We start from the raw sequence: 19,939 nt of genomic DNA on the forward strand, positions 1-19,939 counted from the left end.
TCTCTTGGCGACACACACTCTTTGGTGACGCAGCACCAATAGGCTGCAAACCCGGAAATAGTTACGTTGCTAGCTGCTGTGTTGTTGGGAGGAAAAAAGGAGCATTTTTCTCATAACTATCGTAAAAACCCTTCTTATTAAAAGTAGACAGCTGAAACATTAGCCTGTCAGTGACTTTGGAGGTAGACATTTACGTTTCCAGGCAGTAGTTGCCAGTTTTCTGCTGCCAATTGGACGCTCGTCATCTTTGTTTATCGCCGTTTCATCAGTTCGTTTCTCAGCCGGCCGCTGTGCAGAATGGACGATGAGGCCGGCGGCTCGGTGGCGGTGGCGGGGGACGGCGACCCCAGCAGGAGGCGGAGGGTGCACGGCATGCTGAAGCTCTACTACGGCCTGAACGAGGAAGGAAAAGCCGAGGAGCAGCCGGAGTCCCTGGATCCCTGCGACATCAACGGGCCGCATTTCGACCCCGAGCATTTCCTCAACAAGGTGAGAGACCAACAGTGACCAACATGTCACCTGTGTTACCTGTTCACCACAGCGACACAGCTCACATAACGACCCCTGTCCTGTGAGACATACTGCTAACACTGCTGTCAATACCAATTATGATATTTGAATCGTAGTACAATTACAGATGCATCTGAAGATCACTTTGGAATAAAAACACAAAATTGAATGGGATTATAATTCATTTTTAATACTAAACAGTGGAAACATCAACCAGCACTACTTCAGCTAGTGCCGATGGAATTTAATCCACATTTATCTACAACAAATTACCATTAAACATACAATAACTTATATTATGAAAACAGTTTTTGGAGGGGAAATTGATCAAATCCACTGTATTTTATTGCCTCAATTGGCTTTACAATTTCGATTAGATTAGAATAAGGAAAAATTTAACCCCTCTCCCAGGATGGAGCAACATATTATTTTTGACTTTACAGATTTTATTCACAAAATATCAACTTAGAAGAAAGCTGCTTTATGAAAAGTTATACCCAGCAGTGTTTAATTTGACTTTGTGAAGTGTGACGATGATGTTTTCTGTGCCGTGCTGCAGCTCAGACGGGAGTGCTCCCTCGCGGAGCTGATGGACCAGGAGACCTGCATGGTGAAGCAGATCCGCTCTCTGGACAGTGACATGCAGACGCTGGTGTATGAGAACTACAACAAGTTCATATCTGCTACAGGTGAGCGAGCATCTCACTCGGTGCATGTTTGGTGGAAATTGTGCGTATCTGGATTTATTCACCCATCTGTCCATGTTTTTTTTTTTCCAGACACTATAAGAAAGATGAAGAACGACTTCAAAAAGATGGAGGACGAGATGGATTGCCTGTCCGCCAACATGGCAGCAATCACTGAGTTCAGCGCCAGCATCAGTGGAACGCTTCAAGACCAGCACGCACAGATTACGAAACTCTCAGGTGAGACTTAAACAGGTAGTTTGTTGTTGTGGGACTGTCATGGTGGTTATTGTTTTTGTTTTTTTTGACATTTTAATCTCTGCATGTTTAATTTCAGGCGTTCACACTCTGTTAAGGAAGCTGCAGTTTCTGTTTGAGCTGCCTGCTAGATTAAACAAGTGTCTGGAGCTGCAGGCCTACGCTCAGGCGGTGAGATCGCACCGCCGTGCCCGCTGTGTGCTGCAGCAGTACAGCCACCTGCCCTCCTTCAAGGGAATTCAGGACGACTGCCACGCCATCATGGACAAGCTGGCGCAGGAGCTGCGACAAAAGTTCAGGTGGGAATCGCTCAACCTCACATCAGATTGGAGACACAGTGAGAGATTTGTTTGGGTCTGATTTTCACTATTTTCTTATTTCTGCCTGTTTTGTTGTTGTCCTACAGGGATGGTGGCTCAAGTGCCAAAGATTTATCCGAGTGTGTGGAGCTGCTGCTACAGCTGGATGAGCCGGCAGAAGAGCTCTGTGATAAATTTCTGAGCCATGCGCGGTCTCGACTGGAGTCGGACCTCCAGGGTCTGGAAGCAGAGATAAGACCGTACCCGTCCACCTTAGCCCCGAAAGATGCCACGGCACGCAGCTCGTCATCTGCTGCGGCCCCCGGATCTCCAACTGGTACCTCCCCTAAAACGAGCGCCGTGCCATCTCCCTCCTCAAACACTGACATCCTGGAATTCATTGACAGAGGCTGCAATGAATTTGTCAGCAGCTTATGTTTAGTCATCACATCCTATCAGGAACTTTTCATCAACCATGCTCAGAAAGGCGAGCTGGCATCCAAAAATATTCCCCAGATGGCAAATGGGAAGTTGCACGCCTTTGTGGACGATCTGGCTGCTCGGTATTTCTCGCTCGTGGAGCGGAGGATACAAGAGGAGAAAGGGGTCGCAGATAACTCGCTCCTGGTCCGAGCACTCGACCGCTTCCACCGCAGACTTCAGGCTGTGGCCAAGCTGCTGCCAGGCTCCGCCGTGCCGAACCAGGGGACGGGGATTGTGATCCGGGCGGCAACAGAGCGAGTCAAGCAGTACCTCGCTGCCCTGCAGAGCTTCTACATGGACAGCCTGACGGATGTGAGGCAGGCACTGGCCACACCTCGGCTCTCTGTGGCCAGCGCCTCAGTGGCTGCAGGCGGATCTCTTCTAGGGGGGGCAGCCTCTGGTAGAGATGCTCCGACCAGCCTGCCGGAGCTGCTCTCCTCACTGTCCGCCTCGATTCTCAATCAGATTAAGTCAGTGCTCGCATCTGTGCATCTTTTCACAGCTAAGGACATAACATTCTCCAACAAGCCGTACTTCAAGGTGAATAGATTTTGTGTACCTGGCAGTAAATTAACAGATTTCCCCCAAAAGTCAGGAAGTGTTTAAATAATGGTGTGAACGATTCCTTTAATTCATGACATCCTGAACCATGACAGCGTGCTGTTTCTCTTTGTAGGGTGAATTCTGCAGTCAGGGTGTGCGTGAGAGTCTGGTGGTGAGCTTCATAAAGTTTGTGTGCCAGTCTTCTCGCCAGTTCTGCGAGAGCGCAGGAGACAAGGGAGGCTCGACTCCTCCGGCCCTTCTGCTGCTGCTTTCTCGCCTCTGCCTGGACTACGAAACTTCAACCATCTCTTACATACTCACTCTCACAGACGAACAGTTCCTTGCGCAGGTAAATGGCACGTCACCTAAGATCGCTGTAAAAATACAGTATTTAATACATTTCACTGCCGAGCATATCTAACTTTTTGTACTTTCTCAGCATCACAGTCCAGTAACACCCGTCACAACTTTATGCGCTGAAGCCAGGGAGGCAGCACAGAAACTCCTGAACCATTATGTAAAAGTAAGTTTTCTCCTTCAACAGACACTGACTTACTTTTTTTACTGAGAGAAATCAGAGATATCAATGCAGGAAAAATCTGCTACTGTTTTTGCAGGTTCAGGGTCTGATAATCTCCCAAATGTTGAGAAAGAGCGTGGAGACACGAGACTGGGTGAACACCATCGAGCCGCGAAACGTCCGTGCTGTGATGAAGAGAGTGGTGGAGGACACAACCTCCATTGATGTGCAGGTGACAGTTCGTCCTCACGTTTTTCAGTGTTTTACATTTTAGGGCATTTAGCAGACTTATAGTAATTCATACACTGGCGGTGGCTGCCATGTGAGGTGTCAACCAGCACATCAGTTTTGAGGTTTAGTATCTTTCCCAAGAACACTTCAACATGCGGGGCGGCTGTAGCTCAGCGGGTAGAGCAGGTCGACTAGTGATCGAAAGGTCGCTAGTTCAAATCCCGGCTGTCGAAGTGTCTTTGAGCAAGATACTGAACCCCCCATTGCTCACTAGTGAGGGCCCTGCGATGAGCTGGCGACTTGCCCAGGGAGTACCCTGCCCTCGCCCTGAGACAAGGCTGGGATTGGCTCCAGCAGCAACACCCCGTGACCCCATGGAAAGGGATAAGCGGTTACGGATAATGACATGACATGACACTTCAACATGCAGACCAGGGGAATCGAACCAGCGACCTTCTGATAACTGGCTCCACCCCTGAGCTTCAGCCGCCCTAATGAACTCTCTTTGCTCCGCTGTAGGTCGGTTTTCTATATGAGGAAGGTGTGAGGAAGGCGCACAGCAGCGACTCCAGCAAGAGGACTTTTTCTGTTTACAGCAGCTCGAGGCAACAAGCTCGCTACGCTGCCAGCTACACTCCAAGGTAACTCAGACACAAATAGAACAGAGAGGTGATGAAACAAAGTGCGGCTCTCTCACAGCATTGTGTTTGTTTGGTTTAATGACGGCATTCTATTATAATTACATCGTATCAGACTGTGTCAAGGATAGAAGAAACAAGTCTTGGACTGAATTTGAGTGATTTTAATCATATTAGTTTGGCTTCAAATTTTTATTCTGTTAACAGAAACCATGTGAGGCTGAAAATGAGACACAATACATTCTCATAAACCGCATACAATGTAAAATAGTTGTCTATTGTACACAAACATTGGAGTGATTTAATTATTGAAGTACTAAGCAACACAAACTTAACTGTTAAAGTGAAGCACCGACAGTCTAAATATCTGACAGATCGATCATTAAAGCTTCTGTCTTGTATTTCTTTTCTCCACGTTTGACTTTTAATGTGTTTGAATTTATTTATCAGCAGATTTATATACAGCAGCAAACTAATACGAAGCTGATTTACATGAGAATTTATGTAAAATGGATGTTGATCCTTGAATAGAAATAATAGATTGTATATCATTTTCTAGTGTCATGATTAAAACAACGAACTAAAACATGGTCTGATAACATTTGAATACACTGAAGCTGATCTGACAGGACGTGAGTGTGTCTGTGACGTCCTCTACAGACAGAAGTCTGCTGGAAAACTGTTTTTCATCGCTGCCCGCTGCTGCTTGTCTGCTTTCCAGCCGAGGCACAGTTCATCTCAAACATGCCTGCTGCGTGTGACAAGCATAAACAACCAGACACATGCAGCTAATCTGTATTACCTCATTCGGTTCCACAACAGGAGAGGCGGTTGTTGACTTTAATTATAACAATAAGGTTGTTGTTTTTTAATTTCGGATTCAATGGAGTGGTTTCTCCTCTGTCTGCCTGCAGTGCTCCCATGGATACTAATCTGCTGAGCAACATACACAAGTTGTTTTCTGAGAGGATTGACATCTTCAGTTCAGTGGAGTTCAACAAGGTGAGTGCAGGTATTCGTCAGTCTTCGATGAAAGTCATCTGTTACGTACAGTACACTCACTCACTCACCTCTCTACTGTCCCAGGTCTCTGTGATGACCGGAATCATCAAAATCAGTTTAAAGACATTCCTGGAATGCGTCCGCCTGCGCACCTTCGGTCGTTATGGGCTGCAGCAGATCCAGGTGGACTGCCACTACCTGCAGATGTACCTGTGGCGCTTCGTCTCCGACGAGAACCTCGTGCACTTCCTGCTGGATGAGATAGTGGGGAGCTCCGCCCACCGCTGCCTGGATCCGTCCCCGATGGAGCAGAGCGTGATCGAGGTCATCTGTGAGCGAGGCTGAAGCTCAAAGTGCAGCTCTGTCAGCTAGTGTGTGCTCCAAACACCATATCATAAATACAGATACACTGTAATCATGTATCAAAATTAAAACAGTCTCATAATTACTGTTAAATGTTGAATTTATTGATATAGATTCAAATCAAACTGTAAAATGCTTATAAATATCTGTGGCGATCTCAAAACAATGCATTAAGTCATGTTTCTTGTGTTGGGGAAGAGGAAGAGCACTTTGGTTACTGTAAAAACATGAATAAATTGTACAACTTGAATGTGAATTTGGGACAGATCTCTTGATATTCTAGGCATTTGCATTACAAAGTGCACATGATCTTAAAATATGAGTAGAGAAACCCCTCTCATCTCCTTTATCTGCAAAGAGAGACATAATTTAAATTGACATGATTCAAGATAAACATTTGTCCCCCTTGAAGGATTTGTTTTATTAATGTGAATACAGAATCTGAAGGAGAGAAGTTGTGTCCTGTCGAAATCTTGTGTATTAATAAGTCCTTTGATGAGTCTTTTTGCTGAATTATTTGCAATCTGAACATAATCTGATTATGTAATCTATAACACTAACAGTGACTACAGCAGCTGTGTTTTGCCTTCTTAGTTTGCTGATTCTCTTGTTTCCTGTGCATGTCTTCACAGATAAACTATGTTTTGCAATGGTTTAAACATCTACAATAAAAGTGTATGAATGTGAGAATCAAAATGTGTGTTCTTCCTTCATAAAACCAGTCTAATTCGAAATAAATATGTAGTTTTAATTACTTTAATAAGTAAATTCAGGTGTGTTTCACAACATCTGCCAGCCAGCCCTCTGTGCAGCATGCGTGCGACTGTCGCCACCTGATGAGCTCGTCTGATTGGCTGAGCCCTCTTGTCTCCACCCTCTTCTGATGACCGCGGAGGAATCTGATTGGCCGAGAGGTCGTTTCCAGCCGTTAGACGTCCCATCGGGGGGCGTATCCGCGAGCGAGGCTGCTGGATGGATGCACCGCAGTAATCTGAGCAGTCCCGTCAACACCTCCGTGCTAAACACCGGTAAGACACCGTATTTACTGTGTTACAAGACAAACAGTTAATTATTCATGACATACGTCGTATTTATATTACAAAAGCGTTTTATTTTTGTTGTATTTCAGCCTGTTTTCAGTTTATTTTCGCGCCGGCAGGTAACCAGACTAGCTAACAGCAGCTCGAGCTGAACTTTGTCTCGGTTTATCTGTGACAGCAGGGTTAATATTACAACACTAACAGGCCATTTAAAATGATTAAATAAACGATTTAAACATATTTTTCATCATTTCTGACGACAGTGAAACAGTCACATCGCCAGTTCGATCCCATTCTTTAACATTCATTGTTATATTTGTCATTTTTTGGCCTGTGACAGAATATTTGTCTCTTCTGGTCACTGATAAAAAAAAACTCAAAATAAGAAATACTATGATGTACTGTAGACTTTTCCATTCAAAGTTCCACCAAAGTAAAAGTAGGCTACCTAAAGTATCACAAGTGGCAGATTGGCTTGTGTAACTGTTCTCCAAACCATTTTCTAACCTGTCCAGTTGCCACCTGTCTCACTGTCCTGTTAAAAAAAAATCCTCTTTTAAAGGACAGTTTGGTTTCTTCATGTAAATCCCTGCACAACTCTAAACTCAGGAGGAACAGATATAAGCATTAGAAACACCTGTGTGGAGGTGCAGGGCCCTTTAATCTATGATACTGCATTATGTTATACACTCTAAAAACTGATTACATGTCACTAATGTAAAGACAGAGTCACCGGTGGAAGATGTAGCTGTTCAATAAATGTAGTGGTGTCAAGGTGAGGACAACAAAGTAAGCTTAAATTAAACAAAGCTGAATTAATACAAAAAACCAAGTGTTCCAGATAAACCAAAAGACAAAGTAACAACCAAAAGGGCTAAAGAAAAGTGCACATCAATCAAAACTCAAGGAGCAAAAAACTGAAAAGGCGTGACATGAGGAGACGCTGGTGGGAAATTCAGGGTGGCATCACGGAGGAAGGCGGAACGAACTGACCAAGACATGATGAGTGACAAAGGCTAAATACACAGACACACTAAAGGGGGGATCAGGTACAGGTGAGGAGGGAAAAGGACTGGAAGGAGGAACTGAAAAGCAAGACAAGACACATGAGAGCAACATGTCAAAATAAAACAGGGAACAAGAGAAATGAAAAAACTTGGATCCTAACAAGTGGAGTGAAAAGAACATAGCATAAATTTGGAGAATATAGGACAAAGTATAAATGCCTCATGGTTGTATATAAGCTTGCTGCATCAACTATTTTTATTGGCCAATATATTGTCCCAAAGATAACTGCAATAAAGAGACTATTATCATTTTAATACCCTTTGATGCAAGTGTTATAATGACAATCAAATATTAATTTAAGTACACCCTTTCAAAGAGCAATGAAAATTGTAATTCTTAATAATCAGGCATGTGGACAATACTGAAATATCCTAAATAAATTATTATTTTTTTTAAATGAAGCCATGATAGGGGAAACCCCGCAGTTATTCTGGCCTTATATTATCACATTGACTAAAACCTTCAAACGTGTGGGAACACAGCGCGCTATATCAGGTTCAGTGAAACTAATCAAGGTCATGTACATATATTGATAAGTCAAAAAGATAAGATATGCATGATAAGTTGATCTGTAATTATCAAGACAGGCAACACCATTCACCCTTTTACAAGAGACCGTACCATCAAAATGATTTAGACGCTGTTATTTTAAGGTAATAAAATTATATAACATTGCTGTAAGTACATGAATGTAAATGTAGTGACTTTTTACCACTTCTCTTAAAAATGATTTGTGTTAATTTGTAATGAGACTCATACTGTGCTGAGATAAAAGGTCACAATTAAACCTTTAAGAGGGGACTCTTGGTATTAATATGTAAGATTCAGAGGTTAATTGCGGTACGTTTTACTGCAGATTATCACAAGGATTATTCTAAGTGTTGGATAGGATTCATTCCAGAAAGTGTTACAAATAAAAGTTTGTCATCGTCTCATTGGCTTTAACCCACGGCCATGTAATTACTGCTACATGTTTGTTCCTCACATGTATCTACGTGTATACTTTAACAGGAAAGCAACAATGAGGCCCAACAGTCAAGGACTCAAACACAAATCCTCACATGACACAGAGAGGGAGTTCGGAGGAACCCTGGGTGAGTTGCCACAGAGCCGGACCAGCCTTACTTTACATCACTGTGCATCCACTGTCATTTTATGTAAGATGCTTTGCCCTTTATGTAACCATGAACTACACATTGTATAGCAGAAAGTGCTACTAAATTCACCCAAGCACAAAGACCTTCTCTTCATTTCTTCACGTACTGCTCTCTGGTGATTCTTGTTCTCACCTCTCGGCACGAAAAATCACTGTCATGTTGTTGTTGTTGTTAGATTCATTTGGTCAAGTCTGGTATTTCTTTCCAGGCCGCTTTGGTGTGATTAAACTTCTGCCACAATAGAAGAGTAATACGATGGCAACACTTGCCGCAGTAAAGATCCCTCATTTCCCAGCACAGGACTTTTCATTACAGCCCTAATTGAGAATCATCCCAACTGAGATTTGTCATCGTAGATAGGACGTAAAATGAGACGACAAATACTTCACAGCTTCTTCTGCTAGTGTGTGTGATTGAGAGCATCTCCTGCTTTGTTCTCCACTTGTTTTAAAAGTAAAATCATGTTTTGAACGCAACAGCTGAACTCTCAGCAGACGGCAGATGTGACAATACTTAAGTGAACCCCCAGTGTTGTTGCTTCCATACTGACTGTTAACATAATTGTTTCGCTGCTACACAGTTTATGTCAAATGCTTAATTTTCCCTGTTAACATACATTTTGCAATGCTCTGGCTGCTTCTGAGTGTCTAAACATTCGCTGTTACCTGTACTCGTCTCTCAGGTGCCATATGCATCCCTGTTTTTCTTCCGTTGACGGTGCTGTTCCTGATATCTGTGAGTCGATGCCCTGAGGCCAGTGTGCTCAAGTGGCCCCCTTCCCTCCCCTCCACTGACCATCTGTGGGACCCTCTGGCCCTCGTGGTTCTGCTGGGCTGGATCTCTCTGCATGCCCTCCTCTATTTGATGCCATTAGGAAAGGTAAGACACGTTCATCAGGCTGGTAGACGTTAAAATGACATCAAAACCAGCTGTGGTGACGACTGCGCCAAAGAGATGCTGTTTTCTGAGAGCGCATTTTGAACACACTCTGATGAAATAATAATAATTATCATCTTGCAGCCTTCTGTGGAATTGTGATGCGATGATTAGACTGTGTAAACACTGATTGTTTGAATGAATGACTGGGAGCATATTCTAATTAAAAACAAACTAAGTTGTTGAAGCATATTTTTTTGCTGAAGAGCATCTACTGTGTACAACAAGATAATGACACTTATGACAAATGTGCCTTAATTTCCCGAAGCTGCCTTGAGTCAGCTGCTTTAAAGGAATAGTTTGACTTTTTGGAAATGTGCTTGTTAGCTTTTGTGTTGGAGGAGAAGATTGATACCAGCTAGCTTAGCTTGTCAACTAGACTGGAAAGGGAAACAGCTAGTCTAGCTGCACAAATGTTGCACAGTCCCCTAAGCAACATCTCTGAAGCTACATGAATTATTTAAGATTACATCTCGTTTGTTTAATTAGTACAACAGCTTAGGTGCTTTGCTGTTTTGCTGGGTGTGCTGTGCCAAACTTGGAGCAGAACCCAGGTAACCAGCAACCGGAGACTACAGCGAGTTACTCTTTTGCAGCATTACAACAAAAGATGTAATGTGATAATTAGTGAACATCAGATGGATTTATCACCTTAGGACAAAGCCAGGCGAGCTGTTTCTCTCTGTTGTGAAAGTTGTGTCGATCACCTCAGATCTCTGCAAGAAAGCAAATAAGTGTATTTCCCAAAATGCAATGTGTCAGGTTTATCTGTGACACGCTAAAAAGAGGTGTAAAAGGAGTACGAGTGGAAACAAGAGAAAAAAAAAACACTTCAAGAAGTCAGAATTAATATTCCAGACCAAAAGAGACTGGGGCTGCAGAGATCCTGAGTGTAATGAATTGAACATTTAATTTCTTTATGAATATATGCACAGGACAAGTTGTTCTGTGTTCAGATCCATAATGAGTTTCTTCATCTGCAGGTGTCTGAAGGATTAGTGCTGAGGGATGGAACGCGTCTCAAGTATCCCATAAATGGTATCGTTGGCTTCTGTTTTTTATCATTAATGAACATCTTGCTTAGTTTGTGCTGTGAGTAATGGAGGATAATTCTGCTTATTGACAGTAGTGTTCATAGTACTGTAGCACTATTGAGTAAAACTATAGTTGCGGTAATATTTCACAGCTGCTCTCGAGTTTTACTCTCAGCTCTCTACTACGTTTGAGTGCGAACACCTTTTTCACATTTGCCCACTGTTGTAAAATTCACCGCCGTGACTTCTTTTATTTTTAGTTTAACCTCGACACCTTCTGCCTGATCTAAAGTTTACTTAAGTTACACAATCTAAAGTTCCACCTCTTCTAACTTTTACCTCTTTTTATAGCAGCCCGTGTCTTCCTGCTTATCTCTGTCCCCCAGGCAACAGCATTTACCTTTGTTTGTTTGTCTCCCTCAGGTTTTCACAGCCTGTGCATCAGTGGTGTGTTGCTGCTGCTGTTAGTGGGGCTCGGGGCTCCTCTGGGGTATCTGTTTGAGCTGCTGGTGCCTCTGGCAGTGTGTGCAATAGCAGTGTCATTCCTGTTCTCCGTCTACCTCTACATCCGCTCTTTCTGGGCTCCTTCTCATGCACTTGCTTTGGGGGGCAACACAGGTGAGACTGGAGGTTCATCATTAAAGGAAGATGCCACCCTGAAACACAGTTTTCAGCAGAGTTCATGGCGTATTGTCCATTTGTAGGCCTGTTTTAATGTTCGGTTTAGGGTTTTGGTATTCCTGTGGGTAATTATCTAACAGCAGCGCTCTTCTGGAGCCTGCAGGCAGCAGGAACACTCTTTTCAAGTAAGCTGACCCTGCTCGGCTGCTTCAATGCGCTCGGCTGCATCGAAAAAGACAGAAACCTGAGAGCGCCCAGCATTATGATTCAGCTCCTGCTCGCTGATGAATATGTTCGTCCTAGTTTGTGAAAAGGAAAAAAAAATAAATAAAAGGAGCACGCTGCAACAGCATGTTGTTTCCAGCACCTCACTCTAAAATTTAACAGCAAAACGGTAACCTAGTGATTCAGTTAAATTCATAAAGGTAACATGTAAGACAGCCACGACACACATGTATAATACACTGACAACTGATGCCTGTTGTATGAGATTATGTGAGAACCAGGCAGTCGTTAATTAAGCTAACAGACAAACAGCTTTGGAATACAAATGCTGATTAGTTGATAGATATTAAAGGATTAACACAGTTACTGATGAAGCCAATGATATGACGGACTAATATCAACTGTAAACACAATCTTAATTCACTTTCACTTTTAGCTACAGTAAACTGAATACCTGTAAAGCGCAGTTACAGTAATTTGTAATAAAAAGTAATTGAAATCTCTGTCAATATTGAATGTAACAGAAAGTACAGTTCACCCAAATACTGAACTTAAGAATCTGCTTTTTGCTACTTTATACTTCCTCTCCTCTACATTTATTTGATAACTTTACTTATAAGAGATTCAGATTTTTAGTGTTGATAGGCTACTATCGATGGCTACGATCTTCCTGTGGAGTTTCTTGTTAATGCATTAATCTCTCTGTCCCGTCCAGGGAACCCACTCTATGACTTCTTCATCGGGCGGGAGCTAAACCCACGGATCGGAAACTTCGACCTTAAATATTTCTGTGAGCTCAGACCGGGTCTGATTGGCTGGGTGAGTGAACCTGCAGGCATAGACCGGTGCATGCATGTATTGTGGCTTTTTCTCATACAAAGAAGAAATAATGCAGTAAAAGAAAAGAGTTAAATTTGAAAGCTAAAGGAATAAATATGTAACATCATTAATGTGTATTAAAACTTAAAACTGTTGTTACATGTGGAGTGCTGCTTGACAATCTACTTTTTTAATCTTCAGTCTGTAACACTGAATAATTCAATTTACTTGTGAACATTAATCAACACCGACGTTGATCTTTGTCGGAAAACCCAACACGACCAACAGGTGGCGATGTTGCTCTCCCCTGATCGGTCTTTATAATATGCTGTCTTACTTTGACACACTGAGAGTCAGAAACTTTTCTCCCTCCTGACATGACCCAGTGAGACATTTGTTGGAGGACAGGGGTGTTTTCATTATCTGTGTCTGAGACAGAAATACAGATTTTCCAGTAATAACTACAAATGAGGTTCTCCAAATTACACAAGGTTGTTAAGATCCTCATAGAAACAGAAAAAGGATAGAGACATAGAGGAAAGTGTTAGTGTAATGAGTTCTTTCTTTATTTTTTGCAGGTGTATGTATATTTTTTTTTATTTTTTATTTACAGTAAAACCTTTTGCACATCTGAATGCTTTAAAGAGAGGTGCGTGGGAGAGGACAGAAAAAGCTCCCACCAACTGGCTACAGACAGTGTGTGGGAGCTTTTTGCTTCCTGTTGAATGTTCAAACTATTTTCCTTTACTGTCAACATCTTACAGTTGCTGCTGATGTCCCAGATAATGAACATTTTAAGGGTTAATCCAGTGAGGTAAACAGGATGTTGCTTTTATATACTCACTGAACAATCAAACTTTACTGACCTTGACTTCTAAACTCAAGTATTAAATACATTAGGAGGTAAAATTCACACAAAATAACCTGGTTATGTAAATACAGTTTATATAGACGTACATGTAGTGTTAGTTGGTGTTTGTGTCCAATAAACCATCTACTGAATTTATCTACCAATATCTTGAAAGTGCAGGTAAAACATGTTGCCTAAATTCGTGATGTGAGTCACTTCACTCCACCTGTTATCGTCTCAGGTGGTCATAAACCTCGGCATGCTGATGAAGGAGGTGGAGCTTCGTGGTTCCCCCTCACTCGCCATGATACTGGTCAACTGTTTCCAGCTGCTGTACGTGGCAGATGCTCTGTGGAACGAGGTGAGTGGGCCACAGAGTCACAGTTAAAGATTACTTTAGTTTCAAATGTCAGCCCCATAGAATTTTGCAATTGGCCCCTTGTGTTAACGCTAATTATGTTTTGTTTTGTGACTTAATCTGGTGCACTGTGGTGTTACAACAGGAGGCCGTACTGACGACTATGGACATTGTGCATGATGGTTTTGGCTTCATGCTGGTCTTTGGGGATCTGGCCTGGGTCCCCTTCACATACAGCCTGCAGGCTGCCTTCCTGGTTGTGCACCCACAGGCACTAAGTTTCCTCGGAGCCGCCGCTATAATTGCACTCAATGGTAATTATGAGTCAGCTCTTTCCCATTAGGCTGTAATATGTTGTGTCTTATGGTTAAAGATGGCGATGTTAATATTTTTCCCTTCCCCGTCAGGTGTTGGATATTATATTTTCAGAAAATCCAACTCACAGAAGAACCAGTTCAGACGAGACCCTTCACATCCAAGTGTTGCAAGTCAGTCATCTTTCAACTTTTCTTATGAGTGTTTTTAATGTCTTCTCTAAGTGAAGACACATATTCTGTCTTACAGTCTCTCACATCTGATTTCTAGAGATCTGTCTCAGCTTGTGCTGAATATGTGAAGAGGAGGAAACTACATTTCCTCTTTCTGTCAGAATGAAGTGGGAGACTTGAGGGATTTGATCTGAAGTGACATGCACTTTTTTATCGACGACTACTTGCAGGACTTGAGACCATTGCCACAGCAACGGGGAAGAGGCTGCTGGTCTCTGGCTGGTGGGGTCTCGTTCGTCATCCCAATTACCTCGGTGACCTCCTCATGGCCCTGGCGTGGTCCCTGCCATGTGGTAAGACAGCTTGAGAGCCACGGAAAGGCTTGTTGTACATGCAGGTCACAGTTAGTCTTCATTTAAAATGTGGATGAAGTCATAGTTATGAAATCATGTCATGCTGAGTATTAATCACACTCGGGCATATTTATTGTTAGAATTAATGGATGCGTTGGTGATTTAAATGATACGAGTCACAAATCAAAAGCAGCGCTGTACACGGATATTTCATCTACCTACAGTCCATCTGAAGTATGACACAGTTTAAAACATGTACTTTCACCTCTGTGAGAATCTTACTGTGATTAATGGGCGGACAAAATAATAGAAACACCTCAAAGTACAATCCCAGCCTGAGCCCTGCAGTAAATACCAGCAATATTTCAGTCACTCTGTCAGATGTGTTGATTAATGGCAGATTCAAGGTTAACACTTTAATCAAAGGGGTGCGCATAGAACATGACACTGAATCCCATCATGAGCATGTAGAACTCTATATGGTTGTTTTTAGTTGAGTTTAGCCTCCTTAGCTTACTTTAACAACACCTTTAAGTTTTAGTTAGCTTACTTTAACAAGTAAAAATCCCCAGATCACCTTAATGTTAACACAAAAAGCTAAATCATTTCTTCAAGCTTGATTATTAGGTCTGTTAAGTTGTCAGAATATAGACATCTCAACCAGTGTTAACTTTGTATTAAAGGTGATGTAGTTGATCGAATGACATTAAGATTTATAAAGAGCTTTTCAGTTTGTAGCATTGTGAAATACATTTTAATACATTATGGTATCTTTTTCTGATACAGTGCCTGAGTTTTTGGATCAGTACCAAAACTAAACTTAAACAAAAAAGGAGCTCAAGTTCGCTGATGTTACATGTCATCCAAACTCATCACTAACACTGTCCGCCTGCTGTTTGGTGCTCAGAAGGTAGCGAAGTGTTTTTTTTAGAGCTTTTCGATGACCACCAGCTGCCTGATGCAAACACTCACATCACACATCATCGGAGCAGTGAGACGAAATCTAAACACAAAGCTTCAGGCTGGAAAACCGAAACAAGGAGCTCAGAAAGACTAGAAAGCTCTGGAGAGCCGAGGGGAACTATAGAGTCCTTTCATAATTACCTACAGAGCTAAATTATCATTAAATCCGAAATTACAATAACTGACAGATTCCAAAACTCTGTGCTAACAAAACATTTTTGTTGCTTCCAGAAGTATTATATTTGATGTATTGTGATTCTTTGTGGTTTTCATTCCTGTCCGTTTTGGATAATTATACAGTGTTTGTGACTGATGCCGAAGCAATAAAGGCAGCAACAGTCTGTCGTCTTTGTTCCTCTGTAAGCTGCCTTATGTTCCTCTGAAAAACTCACTTCCTAAAATGGTGACTGTCAGACTTTTGTTACAGATGACACATTCTGCTCATTGCTATTCAGGCTTTTTCGTGACTCAGCTTGTGTCGCTCGCCTTTGTAATTGAGATGTACTGTAGTTTTCCGCTATAATTGCTGCTGCAAAAAGTCACAAACCGCTAAATTATGCATTCAGAAAGAGTCATGATGGCGTACTGGAGACGGATGAGACGGAGGAACAGTGGGCACATCCAGGCCTTTTACTGAAGTCACACTGACTGAGAGACAAAAAGCTGTTTGTTCAGAACCACTACAGAGTGCGGTCGCAAAAAATTACCACCGAGATGAATCAGCAGCGGCAACATTAGAGGCTCAATCTGACTGGTATTCACTGCAGGGGCTTTTATTGAATATATATGAGAAGGAAATATACGGCTGTTAGCAGAGGAGGATGGATTCTTGGTTATAGCTTGTGAATATTTACATCAGTAAGAGAAGAAAGTATTATATTTATGGTTTATACTTATAATGGTTACTACAGCTTACAGTCTGCGTCTCTTCTCTTTAGGATTCTCACATCTTCTGCCTTACTTCTACGTCATATATTTCACCATCTTGCTGATTCACCGAGAGGACCGCGACGAGAGACAGTGCCGGGCCAAATACGGACTAGCGTGGGACACCTACTGCCGACGTGTCCCCTACAGGATCTTCCCTTACGTATACTGAAGGGGTGAAACAGACGGTTTTATATACGGGACCAAAACTGTCACACAGTATCCTCCTGACTCTCCACACATACTCAGCAATAATGGAAATCCTTTTTCAGTCGCACAAGTAATATCTGGTGCTCATTTGCAGGAAGCTCACGATTAAATCAGTCTTCAATGTTTTAGAAGCTGTAAGGAATCTGATGTAAGTGGAGTCAGTCTGTATTACATGTGTCTTCTGTTTCCTTGTTTGTAAAGCTGAAACATTCCAGTACAAGAGGCAAAAAACATCTTATTTTACTGGGAAAGTACTTGATTAGTGGTTTAATTGATTTGCTGATTGAAAGGAAATAAGTTGCTAACTATTTCAACAGTAAATTGATTGTTTCAGTCATTGAAAGTCAAATATTTGCTGGTTACAGCTTCTTAAGAATTATCTGCTTTTATTTGTCATTTATGACAGTAGATGATGAGTCTTTCAGTCTTTCTGTCACATCTGGCTCTGGGAAATTGTGATTTTTAGCACTGTCACAATTTTTATCACAACTTTTTATAGGCTATAAGATTAATCACGAAGATAATTGTCAGATTGATCAATAATGAAAGTAATCTTCAATTTGCAGCTCTATTACACACCAGTGCCTTTTTTTTCATTAAGTGACTGACTCACAGCATTTTTACCATGTTTGTGTTTTTACAATGTCTCCTGTTTATTGTTTTTTTTTTAAATGTGTCATTATCTGGTAAATACATTTGAAATAAAAAACAAAACAGACACTCGGTCATGAAGCTCGACTGCATTTATTGGACAAACGGTTGTTTGAATCTTTTTCGGGCCGCGTGGGAGAAAACAAAATAACATTCCATTAAAAATGTGAGCTACAGAAAACTGAATTATTCCTTTTGAATCTACACTTTGCAAGCATGATGGAGACAGTTAATAGCTATTAGCTGCCACCTTCTCAAGCCTGTGAAGATGAGAGCTAATAGCTGTCAGTTTTATAATAACCTTTTCCAGCCTGTTATCAGCGTGTTGAGATGGATTTGTCTCGTTCACCAATCCTGTGGGCTTCTTTAAAGTCTGTCAGGCTTCAGCTCTGAATGCACTCTGCTCCAAATTACTCTGAGGGAACAAACGGGTTGTATTAAGTGAACGCAGTCCGAGGCTCCTGAAAAATGGCCTCAATCACCATGAAAGCAGTGTTCTTTCTTAGAGCATCATTCAGAGGAGGTTGATTCACTGTGGAGGTCACAGGTGGCTGTTTTGTTACCAAACTGTGTGTTTTTTATTTTTTAATGCCACATTTTGAAAAAGGTCTATTCTCTTTCTCTGTTAGCAGCTAATGTAGTTTGTAAAAAAAAAAAAAAAAAACCTGTGCATGCATCAGCGTTGTCCTTTTCAATTATAAATCACCCTGCCACAAATACCGTTCCTCTCATGCTCAGTGAGGTGTGCAGCAGACGACAGCACTCTGCAGATGCACACCTTCATTTTTCACCTTTGGAGCCCATTTACAGTACAGCTGGCCTCGGGTCTCGCCTACACAGCACTCAAGCTACTTTGTGGTGTTTTTCATATGCAAATTGGGGAAGTGCTTGTATAATGGCATGGCTGTGTACGTAGTGGCTGCATTTATGCTATACTAATAAAAGCTTTTTGGGTTTATGTATTTGTACTGCACGAACGTTTACAATCATTTACTCTTGTACAACTCCGTCACTTTGTTCAGAAAAGGGCACGATGAAGTGTTATACTTTTATTCTCATATAAGATTAGTCATTTGATTATTGGCGTGTTTTCTATCTAACTTCACTTCAAATGTCATCCCACATTTTATTTGACAACCGGCAAATAAAGACAATTCACTAATATTTCATTTTTACACTGAAAATCATGAAATATTCAATACTATTTTTATTTACTTTAATGCTAACAAACAATATTCCTCACATGGCAATGCAACTTTTTTGCCATGCTGCCTTTCTGAAGCATGAGTAACGTGTTTTATCTAAACCAATTCAACCACTTCAGAGCGTCCTGAACACAAACCAACTTTATTATAACTGCCCGGAACTTGACCGACACTTACTGCTAACCAGGAGCCATAAGAACAGAGCTAAACACCAGAGTTAGCATACAAGCTAGATTTAGCAACAAGCTACGTAGCTCGACTGCAACATGGGAGTATTACTGTAACCGCCGCCATCTTAGCCTTGTGTTTAACATGTGGGATTAAACATATCAAGCAGGAGTCCTTACCTGTCCAACAGGAAAGCAGCTAACTCTGCGTCGCTCTCAGTTCTCACGAATCCAGCAGCTCCTCCACCTCTGAGATGACGCTCTGGCTCGGTCCAATTCTTTGTTTTTACTCTGCTTTCCTTGGTCAGTCTTCTTATTTCTTCTCTTTAACATGAGCAGTGGTGGAGCATTTCTCTGCTGTTGCCTCTCAGCCATTGTTTACAGTTTGAATTTGGGCTTGAAGGTGTCTGACCAGGTAAGAGCAGGCACTGCGCCTGCGCAGGGGAGGGGGCTTCTCAGACACGCCCCTTGGCTCTGATTGGCTGTGTTGGTCTGGGAGCAGTGTGGGGGCGGAGCTACAGACAGCTGACCTGTATGTTATTCTACTGGCAGATCATAACAGACAGTTTCAGCAAATATAACAAAAAGATAGTTACAGACTACAACTTTAATAACTTTAATTGTAATTCATCCTAAATTAGAGGGAAAAACAAGACCGCACAATATAAATGTTTTGGTAAAGGAACAAGAACCAATAACTAATTGCTCATTAGCTTAGCATATTCTGAGCATATTGGCTATTTATTAGTCATTTCAAAATACTTTTTAATGTCTTATTCTACAACTATTGATTAAGAGTTTTCCCTCAATAATCTCCTGCTGCTTATTTATGGTAGGCAAGAAAGTTGTTGTACATAAAATAACAATAAAGTAACTAATAACAAAAGTTGAATAAACTCTAAATGTAGCAATTATTATAAAGTGTATATTAACACATATTTTTTGTATTAATCTAAGAATGTTATATTTAATAAAGCTTCAGGGGATAATTTTTGCTGCTCTTATACTTTTTTACACACTACTGTACTTTTACTTAATATCTTGGGTATACTCTACTATTACTTGATAGCTAAGAAATTTGGATAAAAGTCATGATGCAAAGCAGTTAAATGTGTCTCAGTTTGATACTGATGTCACATCCAGACAGTGAGACAAGCTGCTGCTACCTTTCCTCCTCATGTCAAGTTATAATGATCTTTTAAGTATTTAACCTCCGTTATAATCAATATTTTAGTAGTCTGTCATCAGGGGTAAAATTAGACACCGTCATGATCATTACAATCAGGAGCAGAGTAGAAACTTCACATATAAAAGCCTCAGGGCCTCATTCATAA

At 41.5% G+C, this 19,939-nt stretch overlaps 2 protein-coding genes across 2 annotated transcripts; both read left to right on the forward strand.

Moving 5' to 3' along the window:
- vps51 (VPS51 subunit of GARP complex) lies at positions 1-5,993 on the forward strand. Its single transcript, XM_037119581.1, has 11 exons — positions 1-489; positions 1,070-1,199; positions 1,290-1,436; positions 1,534-1,753; positions 1,861-2,776; positions 2,913-3,128; positions 3,219-3,302; positions 3,397-3,531; positions 4,050-4,171; positions 5,083-5,170; positions 5,255-5,993. Exons 1-11 carry the CDS (start codon positions 298-300, stop codon positions 5,513-5,515), a joined length of 2,511 nt encoding a protein of 836 aa, XP_036975476.1. The 5' UTR covers positions 1-297; the 3' UTR covers positions 5,516-5,993.
- A 383-nt stretch (positions 5,994-6,376) lies between these two features.
- On the forward strand, positions 6,377-17,302 carry tm7sf2 (transmembrane 7 superfamily member 2). The gene is made up of 11 exons (XM_037119582.1): positions 6,377-6,561; positions 8,653-8,735; positions 9,481-9,677; positions 10,718-10,772; positions 11,192-11,386; positions 12,330-12,433; positions 13,525-13,644; positions 13,787-13,955; positions 14,049-14,129; positions 14,360-14,482; positions 16,384-17,302. Exons 2-11 carry the CDS (start codon positions 8,663-8,665, stop codon positions 16,542-16,544), a joined length of 1,278 nt encoding a protein of 425 aa, XP_036975477.1. The 5' UTR covers positions 6,377-6,561; positions 8,653-8,662; the 3' UTR covers positions 16,545-17,302.
- The last annotated feature ends 2,637 nt before the right edge of the window (positions 17,303-19,939 follow it).

Source organism: Acanthopagrus latus, chromosome 13, assembly GCF_904848185.1.
Source record: "Acanthopagrus latus isolate v.2019 chromosome 13, fAcaLat1.1, whole genome shotgun sequence".
Taxonomy (NCBI): domain Eukaryota; kingdom Metazoa; phylum Chordata; class Actinopteri; order Spariformes; family Sparidae; genus Acanthopagrus; species Acanthopagrus latus.